The 12136-nt window shown below is 36.3% G+C and overlaps 1 protein-coding gene across 5 annotated transcripts in view; it reads left to right on the forward strand.

The window, feature by feature from the left end:
- Positions 1 to 12136, forward strand: part of SLC37A1 (solute carrier family 37 member 1) — a 183831-nt gene that overhangs the window by 161978 nt on the left and 9717 nt on the right. For all 5 annotated transcript variants that reach the window (XM_056826006.1, XM_007493189.3, XM_007493188.3 and 2 more), the window contains 4 exons: positions 2406 to 2454; positions 4144 to 4217; positions 8637 to 8715; positions 11860 to 11957. In XM_056826006.1, the coding sequence (XP_056681984.1) occupies positions 2406 to 2454; positions 4144 to 4217; positions 8637 to 8715; positions 11860 to 11957 (300 nt within the window). The remainder of the gene's footprint in view (positions 1 to 2405; positions 2455 to 4143; positions 4218 to 8636; positions 8716 to 11859; positions 11958 to 12136) is intronic.

A 12136-nucleotide genomic window follows, 5' to 3' on the forward strand; every position in this document is an offset into this window, starting at 1 on the left:
GCATCTTCTCAAAATAGGATATTGTTCCATTTTCCCGTTTACTGATTCTCTTCTTTGCATACTTTTGATCCAGCAACACCACTACTAGGTTTGTCCCTAAGAAATAAAAAAATGGGAAAGAGCATGTTTAGACAAATTATACAAATACTATTGAGCTGTAGGGAATGATGAACGGGATGATTTCAGAAAGACCTGCATGACCTGATGTGCAGTGAAATAAGCAGAACATCATACGCAGTATCTGAAATATTGTGGAGTGATCACATGTGATAGACTCTGCTACTAACGGCCACACAATGATCCAGAACAATTCTAAAGGACTTATGAAAAGAATGCTGAATGCAGATGGAAGAATGTGATATATCACTTGTTTATTCGAGTATATGATTTGGGGTGTTGGTTTCATAAGGTTATATATACTTACACAAATAATATGAAAATACTTTGTGCATGATATGACCTGTTTAACTCAGATTGAATTGCTTGTCAGTTCCAGGAGGTGGGGAGGGAAAGGAGAGGGAAACAGCTTGAATCATAATTTTGGAAAGCTTGTGTGGAAATCTTTTATTAAAATAAATATAAAATTCTTATATATTTTGTTTTAATAACATTTTATTTTTCCTTAATTACATGTAAAAACAATTTTTAACTTTCATTTTATAAACAAATTTGAGTTCTCAATTTTGTCTTCCTCCTTTTCCTCATCTTTCCTCCCTTATTCTCTCCTCCCTGAAAGCGTAAGCAGTCTTATATAGGTTTTATATGTGCAGTCATGTAAAACATTTTTCCATATTAGTCATTTTGTGGAAGAGATCTCAAAAAAATGAAGAAGGAAGAAAGAAGGAGGAGAAGGAAGAGGAAAAGAAGGAAAATGAGAAGGAGGAGGAGGAGAAGAAGAAAAAAGAAGAAGGAAATATGAAATATAATATGTTTGGGTTTGCAGTCAGTTCTCAGGAGGCAAAATGGCATTTTTCATCATGAGTCTCTGAGGTTCTCTTAGATCACCATATTGCTGAGAAGAGCTAGGTTATTTATAGTTGTTAATAGAGATGGGAAATCCTGGGTTCAAATTTGACCTCAGAGACTTCCTAGCTGTGTGACCCTGGGCGAGTCACTTAACTTACATTTCATAGCCCTTAGTGCTCTTCTGTTTTGGAGTCAATAATTCTAAGATGGATGGTAAAAGTTTTTATTTTTATTTTTATTTTTTTTAAACCCTTACCTTCCATCTTAGAGTCAATACTGTTTATTGGCTCCAAGGCAGAAGAGTGGTAAGGGCTAGGCAATGGGGGTCAAATGACTTGCCCAGGGTCACACAGCTAGGAAGTGGCTGAGGCCGGATTTGAACCTAGGACCTCCCGTCTCTAGGCCTGGTTCTCAATCCACTGAGCTACCCAGCTGCCCCCTAGTTTTTATTTTTTTTAAGAGTTATTTAGAGCTTTTTTTTTTTCATATAACTATGGATAGCTTTGATTTTTTTTTTCCTCTGAGAACTGCCTGTTAATATCCTTTGACCATTTGACAATTAGAAAATGCCTTGTATTCTTATAAATTTTATGCAATTTTCTATATTTTTAACAAATTGGACTTCATCAGAGATGCTTGCTATAAAATTTTTTCCCAGCTTTCTGCTTTCCTTCTACTTTTGGTTGCATTGGTTTTGTTTATTCTGTTCTTTATCAAATGACCTACTGAAATCTATGAAATAAAATTTGCCTCCTCACATTGTGATATTTATAGTTCATGAATTTCTATACTTTATGTAGTTTGGAATCACAGAGTCTCAGTCCAGCCTAAACATGAACAAGAATCTTTTCTACACCACCTAACATTTTTATGGAGGTGCACGATGAGGGAGGAAACACTCTACTTCCCAAGGAAGTCTGTTTCATTTTTTTGAGAGCTCTAGTTTTTAAAATCATTTCTTTATGTAAGGATTTTGTCTAGTCTTCTAGTTATATATAGATACCCAAAGTTATGGATTTTATCATTGATTTTCTTCTTAGGTATTATAATCTTAAGACTCCAGGAAATACATTTTAATTGGTCCTCGTTGGATCTATTCCATTCTTGACCAAGAATCTATCCTTTCTACATTTTAAACCTTGGCTCAGAAATCCGAAATCCTGTGCAGTGGGGATGTAAACATCATTTTCTCCCCTTGAAGATACTTTTTCAAAGTCACAGAAATAAGAAGTGGCAGAGCCATTATTAAACTTCCTAAATGGAAAACTGATATATCCAAATCTAGGTAATGATTCGCTGTGTTATAATACAGTTCCATTGAGTGTATTTGTATACTTTGAAAATGGTAATTTGAATGACTATCATCTCTTCTCTCACAGTTCTGACTGAATTCTATTGATTTGCTATGAAATAATCCTGATTTCTTCTTATTTTGGCAGCTCTATATGTTCTCTATGGTCAGTAAAATGGGACTAGAAGCTACAATAGGTGAGAATATTATGCATTTTTCTCCTTAGCACTATTTTTTAAAAACATTTGGAGGATTGTTCACTTGGGAGGACAATGCTTTCAAAATAGGAAATCCAGCCATTATAAACAAAGAAACAATTCAGCTAGGAGATACCCAAGAAGTTGATCTTAAGCAAACTAGTTGTTCCTCTTTAGTTCAAGGGAGACACCATAAATTCATGTCTTAAATGCATTCATCCTGTCAAAGTTAGACATCTATAGGATTAGAAGAGATTATGGTGAGAGAGTGCGTAGAGCGTAGTTCAGAATAATCACAAATTCTGAGTGTTAGCAAAGGGAATATGGACAAAAGAAACTAGGAAGTCAAGATATGTTTCTATTTAAAAGGAAAACGGACTTTTTCAGAGTCAAAAAGGCGAGCTTGGAAGTAGAAACACTCCCCTTACTCTTTCTTAGCCTAACCATGGCAGTTAGTATGAGGAGAGTGTCAACATTTGCTCCTGGCGTATGGCCAGCCTTATCAAGAGCCTCAGGGGGCTTCATCATCAGGAAATGACACCTTCCACAGTCAAAAGTCTTTCTGTGGCTATCATCAGTTTCCAGTCCAGTGTGTGCTGTTCATACTCAATATTCTGGGTCAGTTATATAAAAAAGAAAGCTATTTTTAGCTTTCTGCAGGCAACAATATCAAATTATGCTTCTGTCACTTCTTAAATATTTCTCTGCTCCTAAAGGGGAAATTTAATGGATGATATGTTATTAAAGAGCAGCCATTAAAGTCTTCTGAAAAGCAAATCCTATGAACTTATATCCCACGGTAACTCTGCGACAAGAAGACCGTATACTTTCCAATTAATTCAGCTTAATCTCTGGCAAGGAATGAAGTTGAGAAAAGTCAACATACTGAAAACAATTATTGCAACTTGCCTATGGTAGCCATTTATTTATAATTAGAATATTTTTTTCCTTCTTTACGTAGTATCCCTTGGGCTTTTCTACTACGAGGTTGTCATGGCAGTTGGTGGTTAGAATAATATGCAGTAATGAAATAATAGATAGAATTTATATTTCTGCTGCTGCTACAGATGTGCTCTATTTTAATAAAACCCCCAAATTTCTGAAAACCTCCATTGGCAAACATATATTGGAGGGAAGGAGGAGTAAGTAGGACTTCACATTATTAGACTGTTCAGAGATATTTCCATTGGAGAATCAAGATGAGGAGGAACGGGAATTAAAATATTCCAAAAAATGACTAACTAAATAACTGAAAAAAACAGTGGCTAAAAGGGTAGCCTCGAGACCAGGAAGAGCTAGATTCTGGGCTGCCTCTGAAATACACTAAATTGGTGACCTTGGACCAATCACATAATCTCAGGCTGTTCCTCTATCTGTAAGAGGGAATTGAACTGGATGACCGTTCTAAATCGATGAGTCTATGAAATGCTTTTGGAAGATGGATTGTATTTGATTACTTCAAAGGTCCTCCCAAATAATAGATCCATATAATTCCCACAAAGATAATCCTTCTCTTATTTGGATTGTATACAAAATATGCAACAAGGAATGTTTTCTGCTTGATGTTTTCTGTGGCAGTTTAGAGGCCAAAATGGAAAACTTTTAAGAATTATTATAAATACACGGGTTTTAATTGGGAAAGGTGTTTTTTCCCCCATTTTCTAATTTGTTCATACTGATTTTTGCCAGTTATGCTTCTGATCAGTGGAGCTCTTGTCAATGGTCCTTATGCATTAATCACAACTGCAGTCTCTGCTGACTTGGTAAGTTTTTCTACACATCTCAGATAATTGTTGAATTTCATTTGTTTCCAGTGTTTGAGAAAATGCCTTCGTCGACATTTCTTCCTCTAAAAAATGGGTAAGAGGGAATGAAATGAGAAATACAGTCACCTTCATTTTTTTAACCTCGTACTTCTAAAACACCTTTTCATTTGTCCTTCCACAGTCCTGAGAGACTCGGGACAAAGCAGGCTCTCCACCTCCAGAGAAAGAACTGTTGGAGTCGGATGCAGATGAAAGCAGACGACTTTTCACTTGTTTATTTGGGTTTATATTTTGGGGTTTTGGTTTTATAAGATCACTCACAAAATGAACAATAGGGAAAGATGTTTTGCATGATGATACATGCATAACCCACATCGAATTGCCTGCCAGCACTGGGAGGAGAAAGGGAAGAGAAGGAGGGAGATAAGATCAATCATATAACTCGGAAAAACTTGTATGGAAATTTGTTATTACATGTAATTGGTAAAAAAAAAAAGAAAGAAACTAATTTGTCCATATAGTAACTCTGTAATGTAGAAAGAGGAAAGAAGTTATTTCGAAAACAGGAAGATTAGGTGTGAGGAAGTGATTGTTTGAAGTCAAACAGCCCATTTCTGTACAGCTTTGTACAACACTAGCCTCGCTTTCTGCCTTGTGTTGTGTGGCCCGAATGGTCAATCACTTGAAACTGACTCCCCATCCATGGAGCAGGTACTCCACAGCAGCAATAGATCAGGTTTCCTCTCCTAATAGCTTATTAGAGGGAGGTACCTTGCTGGGAAGGGATACCTCCTACGTTTCCTTGACATAAAAGATGAGCTTGGATGGGGCACAGCTCCACTCATACAGTCTCTCAAGCACGTCTCTCCTTTGTCATGTATTATATCCACCTCCATCCTCTGGCTTCTTTGGCTTCTCTCCAAGCACTCATTTTCTTTGTGGAAACCACTGGAGAATCAAAATGGTGTCAGTAACAAGTGTCGATCTTCGTCTGTCAGGGCACGGTCATCCCAGCTCCAGGTGTTCCTGGGTGACCTGGTCCAGCCTCGTTCCATACAGCTCTTTCATGTTCCCCTTCTCAACTCCCCATCACCACAATAGGCAGTGAAGTCACTTTTCCCACCTCACCTCTGGGATCAAATGTAAAATCCTGTCTGGCATTCCGATCCTTTCCTAACAGGCTCTCTCTACCTCCCTACCTTTCCACTCCAGTTAAAAGTGACTTGCTTGGCTGCCTGAGGAGACACAAGCCCTTATCTTAGCCACTTTTTAATGCTGCTTTTCTATCCGGAGCCCAGCACCGATGGGATATTAAGACTCCGTATCAGCAGTGCCCTGTATCCGTGTCTTATAGCATTGACACCGAGGTGCCTTCCCATGCCAAGGCACCCTGAAAGAAACGGATTTGCTACTAGAGTGGATTATTTAGGAGACCTAATACTTTGTTTCATCTTATACTTCTTCTAAGGAATTTATAAACTCTGGAATATCCTTCTCCACTGGTTATCATTTAATGCTTCCTGATATCAGACACTAAAGCAGCTTGGGGCTTCATAACAATATCCTGTTAGTCATCACCTAATCAGATGAAACACCTTTCTTAGCATTTGCCAGCCAATATTTTTTTTGACAGTCGGCAGAGATACTACATGTGTCACGGATAAAAGCTGGCTTTGCTTCGCTTCACAGAGATGAAATCTTAATCAATTTGGTGCTTTCAGCATATTTAAACCCAGCTATCAAAAGGTTCCACAGTTGTCCTATACTTGGAACACTACATTTATTTCCTCAAAACTCATTTCATTTCCTCCTCACTATGAAAAAAATGTGAAGACTTTCATTTAGAAGAAGGAACTGTCTGATCTTTTCAACTCTAGATTGACTCAAAACTTGATCTTTTCCTTTGCTATAAAATGAATGCAAAAATAGTGGAAAATACCTAGATGCAGTATTACCTTTTGTAACTATTTATGCTGCTTTTCTATCAGAGCCCAGCACCGATGGGATATTAAGACTCCGTATCAGCAGTGCCCTGTATCTGTGTCTTATAGCATTGACACCGAGGTGCCTTCCCATGCCAAGGCACCCTGAAAGAAACGGATTTGCTACTAGAGCGGATTATTTAGTTCTTCTAGTTTGTGCTTCTAGTTTGAAGCAATGAACATTTATTACCCATCCACTGTGTCTGAGGTATTATTATCCACTAAAAGAGGGATGACCCAATCCTTGATCTAAAAGAGTTGGCCGTCTGATAAGGGAAGACAGCGCATAAACATAAATAACTGTGATGTGCCAGGGGAAATAGGATAAGTTCTAAGTGGAGCTCTAGGAGGTCAAAGTACTTTGAGAAATTTTAGCCAGGTGCAAGTTTGAAAAATACTGGTTTGTTTTTTTATGAGTTCAAATTACAAAACACTTTTCACACAAATAACAACTGGAAAAAATTAGTTGTTCATGGATAGACCAAGCTAATATAATAAAAATGACAATCCTACCTAAATTAAATTACTTGTTCAGTGTCATACCTGTCAAACTACCCAAAAGCTATTTTTTAGAACTAAAAAAATAATAACAGAATTCATCTGGAAGAACAAAAGATCAAGATATCAAGAGAACTGATGAGAAAACAAACAAGAAGGATGGTACCAAATCTTAAACTGTAATATAAAGCATCAATCAGCCAAATGATCTGGTATTGGCTAAGAAATAGAATGGTGGATCCATGAGAAAGATTGGGGGTGAATGACCTCAGCAATCTAGTGTTTGATAAACCCAAAGATCACAGCTTTGGGGATAAGAACTGAGTATTTGACCAAAAAAAAAAACTGCTGGGAAAATTGGAAAACAGTATGGCAAAAATTAGGTTTAGATCTCCTACCCTATGCCAAGATATGATCAAAATGGGTATATGCTTTAAACATAGTGATAGTATAAGTAAATTCGGGGAATATAGAAGTTTCCCTATCAGACCAATGGAGAAGGGAAGAATTTATGACCAAACAAGGGATAGAAAGCATTATAAGGTGTAAAATGAACAATTTTGATTATATTAAAAAGGTTTTGTTCAAACAAAACCAATTCAACCCAGATTAGAAGGGAAACCACAAACTGGGGGAAACATTTTATAAAAACTTTCCCTGATAAAGGTCTCATTTCTCAAATATTTATAAGAATACAAGTCATTCCCCAGTTGACAAATGGTCAAAATATATGCATAGGCAGTTTTCAGATGAAGAATGTAAAGTTATCAATTATCATATAAAAGTGTTCTAAATCCCTCTAGATTAGCGAAATGTAAATTAAAACAACTCTGAGATATCATCTCATACCTTTTAGATTGGGCAATATGACAATAAAAGAAAATGATAAATATTGGAGGGGATGTGGCAACATTGGGACACTAATGCACAGTTGGGGGAGTTGCGAATTGATTCAACCATTCTGGAGGCCAATTTGAAATTATCCCCAAAGGGCTATAAAAGAATGCTTGCCTTTTGATTCAATAATATCACTACTAGGTCTGTATCCCAAAGAGATTAAAAAAAATGGAAAAGGACATATTTGTACAAAAATGATTATAGCTGCTCTTTTTGTGGTGGCAAAGACTGTAAACTAAAGGGGTGCCTCGATTGGGGAATGGCTGAAGAAATTGTGGTATAGAGGGTTGTGGAATACTGTTGTGCTATAAGTGATGATAAAAAGGATAATTTCAGAAAGAGCTGAAAAGACCTCCATGAACTGATAGAGATTTAAATAAGAAGAACCAGGAAAACATTATACACAGTAACAGGAATATTGTGGGATGTTCAAATGTGATAGATTTTTTTTTAAACCCTTACCTTCTGTCTTGGAGTCAATACTGTGTATTGGCTCCGAGGCAGAAGAGTGGTAAGGGCTAGGCAATGGGGGTCAAGTGACTTGCCCAGGGTCACACAAATGTGATAGATTTTACTACTTATAGCAATACAGCGATCCAAGACAATTCTGAGGGACTTATGAAAAAAAAAAGATGCAATTCCGTTCCAAAGAAAGAATTGTTGGAGTAAAAATGCAGATGAAAACACATGATTTATCACTTGTTTGCTTAGATATATGTTTGGGTTTTATAAGATTATTTGCTTATAAAAATGAATAATATGGAAATATGTTTTGTGTGATTTTATATATACATAACCCAGACTGAATTGCTTGCCAGGTCCAGGAGGGGGTAGGGAAGAAGGGAGAGAGATAATTTGGATCACATAGCTTCAGAAAATTTAAGCAGAAATCTGTTATTAATATAAAAATAATGAATTAATATTAAATTTAAATACTAAAAAATAAAGAATACATCAATAAAATAAAATAATAAATCATTTTTTAATAAAGAAGAATATTGGTATTTTTCTCACTTTACACTTTGTGGTCCCTCTCTAGGGTACCCATAAAAGTTTGAAGGGGAATTCCAAAGCTCTCTCCACTGTGACAGCTATCATTGACGGCACTGGGTCTGTGGGTAAGTTGTCTTTTTAGAGATGCAAACTCACGTAGCTAATAGTTGCCATATGAGATACCTGTTTTGTGTGATAATTCACAGATTAGAGATGAGTACAATTTGAGAAAGAAGGTTTGAGAGGACGTTCATTTTTAAAATACTCTGCTGTCTTGTCAAACATTTATAAATATATAAATATAAATATATAAATATAATATATTAATTTATAAATATATATTATAAATATATAAATATAATTTATAAATAAATAAATCAAGACAGATTTATTTTATTTTTTCATTTTTTATCATTTTTGGTTAATAGTTCTAGTTGAGGTCCTTTTTGTTTGTTTGGAGTTTGTGGAGGGGTTGTAATAGCATAGGAGAAAGGAAGGGATAGAAGAGAAAAGAGAGAAACTTTCTTCAATTTCCAGTTCAGTTTTTTAAAAATTGAATTAAGAGCAGAGCAAGGAGGTTAGAAGGTCCTGAGTTCAAATGTTGCCTCAAACACTTCCTAAAAGTATTTCCCTGGGCAAGTCACTTAACCCCATTCTTTCACCCTCACTGCTCTTCTGCCTTAAAGCCAATACATAGTATTTATTCTATAATGGAAGGAAAAGTTTGTTTTTTTCTTCAAGTGAATTAAGCAATTACCTATTCAATTTGTGTTTGGTACAAATCTTTATAATTGAACGACCGTCAATAGAGCTTGTGATTTTCTATTTTAATGGCTTGGTATTGAGCCAGCCATATTCTCTCGACTCAATTCCACTTGCAGACATAGAAAAGGCATTAGTCTTTTTCTTCTGGAAAAGAGTCTGTACTTATCAGGCCCGTGAAGGGATTTAACCTATGTTTGGCCCTTTTTGTACACTCCTAAATAAAATATCCCTATTCCAAAAAATGACTGTTTAGGTATTATTTTTGTAGATAAATGTTCCTATAAGTGTTTTAGATTAAAAAGTATTATGGGGTTCTTTTGAGCAAAAGCATGGTTCCTGCCAAAAAGTCACCTAAACTAAAAAGGTCAACATAGATTGATTTTTCTTTTTGTTTTTTAAACCTTTACCTTCCATCTTGGAGTCAATACTGTGTATTGGCTCCAAGGCAGAAGAGTGGTAAGGGCTAGGCAATGGGGGTCAAGTGACTTGCCCAGGGTCACATAGATTGATTTTTAATAATAGTTGATTGAGCCAGAAAATACAAATGCTTCTAAATAAAAAGGATTAATTTAGAATGTTTGACAACAAGTAAGGACTCTGTTATAGTGAGCAATAACTCTCTGCAGTCTCATGGGGAAAGGATGCCGGATATCTGACTATAGGGTTATGAATCATTTGGGAAAATAGGGGAGATTGATAGGAGAGCTTATACAGTCATAGTATAATAAAAAATATCAATTCTGGAGTCGGGAGACTGAGGTTCAAGTCTTGGTTACAAAAGTTCACCAGCCAATGAACCAATCACAACCCCTGAGACTCATTTTCCTTAGTTAAAAACTGAGGCTAGTAATATACAAACTACAGGTAAGTTGCTTTGATTTGGGAAAAAACAGCGTTATGAGAACAATAGAAATAGTTAAAAGGTAAAAATCTTACTATGCAAGAATGGAATTTCTCTTTAAAAATTCTTTAAAAATATCACCTCTGGCTATATTATGGTATTTCTCATAATTTTTTCACTCCTCCCTTATACGTAGTTTGTTTCTGCTTTTCTCGGCAATGGGTTCAACTTAACGGTTAGAGCACATCATCCACATTCATTCCTCTGGCACTCATGGCCAGCCTAACTAGGCACAGTAGCAACCCAATGAAAAAGAACTATGAATTATTAATTTTTTGGATTTTACAAATTATTTTTATCCTGACTAAGATCAGGCAAGATTTTTATTTTCCTTTTTCCAAGAGTGATGGCAGTTTTTAACAGATAACATCATTGAACATTTGTTCAAACATCGTGAAACAGTTTATTTGGATGCTCTTGGCAAAGAAGGGAACTGATTGTTGATATAAGCATTGGCTCTTAAGCTTCAGTAGAGATAACAAGTGCCTCTGAATTCATTCTCGTATTGTGCTTCAAAAAGAAGATGCTATCTCTACAGTTCCCTAAGAGTATTTTCTTGGGGTCTTTGGGGGGTCCTTAGCTTGAGGAAATCTCCATAGTTTAGTAATGTTTTACTTATGTGTCCATAGCAATGATACTGTAGCTCATCATTGTGAATAAGAATTCAGTAAGCTACAAACACTCTTAGTTTCATTTATTATCCTCTTAGCTCCCTAAACTCATGTTAGACTCGTCAAGACCAGATGGCTTACACAGAGAACAAAAAATACAATTCCCAACACTGCAACGATGGATGACAAAAGAGATCTCTCTTCCGAACATGGACTTAGACGCTCACTTCCAGCAGGACCCTTTGGATGACTGTAGTACCGAAAAGGAAGAGGGCACGAATTGACCTTGATAATGGAGGATAGCTCATTTGCAGAATTATAGCGCTAATCTCTTAATTTTATAGGTGAGGAAACTCGTGCCCAAAGAGCTTTGACATGCCCAGAATCACACAGGTTGTGTCAGAAATAGAAATTCAAACCCAGGTCCCCTGTCTGCAGATCCAGGATGCTTCTCACTGCAAGAAACTGTCATTCTCTTAGAGTCTCCTTAAAGTTTTGTTAACAATCCTGCAGCTAAAAATAGGAAAAATAATTCCCGAAAGAAAACCATATTGACTTCTTGACTCAAAATCTTCAATAATTGTTCTTTAACCGTGAAGTTCATTTGTGTCTATAAATGGTAGCCAATAGGCCAGAAATGAAGGAAAATTTCAAACTGAAATGTAGTGCAGTCAAAGGAAGTCCATTCACAACAATCCATTGTTTATGATCTGTTATAAAATGCATTAGTCATATTTTGTTTAGAATGAGGCCACTTTTTTCTCTAATCACAAATTAGAACTTAATGTCTTTTCTGTGAGTCATAAACATGCCATATGGTTTCCTGATAATGGGAAATATCAGTCTAGCTCAGTTTTAAGTGTCATATCTGCTTCCTGCTTTCACAGAATTTGTCATTTCTGTACTGTGAACAGCGAGTGAAGAGAATTTATACAAGACTTCTAAAGTAGCTCTTTAAAGAGTTTCCTTTACCCCCACTTTCATGTCTGTAGGTGCTGCCTTGGGGCCTCTCTTAGCTGGGCTTATCTCCCCCTCTGGCTGGAACAATGTGTTTTACATGTTGATGGTAGCAGATGCCACTGCCTTACTGGTAAGTCCTACCTGTGTTTTTAATGATGCCACTCGCTTCATTTGTCTCTGGATAGCTGCTACTGTAGTTCAAGCTTCAAAAGAGACTCTGTTTCCTCTTCTGCACAGATAAAATGTGTAGCTTTTTATCTATGCTTTTCCTAGGTGACATTTTTTTTTAAACCCTTACCTTCCTTCTTG

The sequence above is a fragment of the Monodelphis domestica genome, chromosome 4 (assembly GCF_027887165.1).
Source record: "Monodelphis domestica isolate mMonDom1 chromosome 4, mMonDom1.pri, whole genome shotgun sequence".
In the NCBI taxonomy this organism is placed as follows: Eukaryota; Metazoa; Chordata; class Mammalia; order Didelphimorphia; family Didelphidae; genus Monodelphis; species Monodelphis domestica.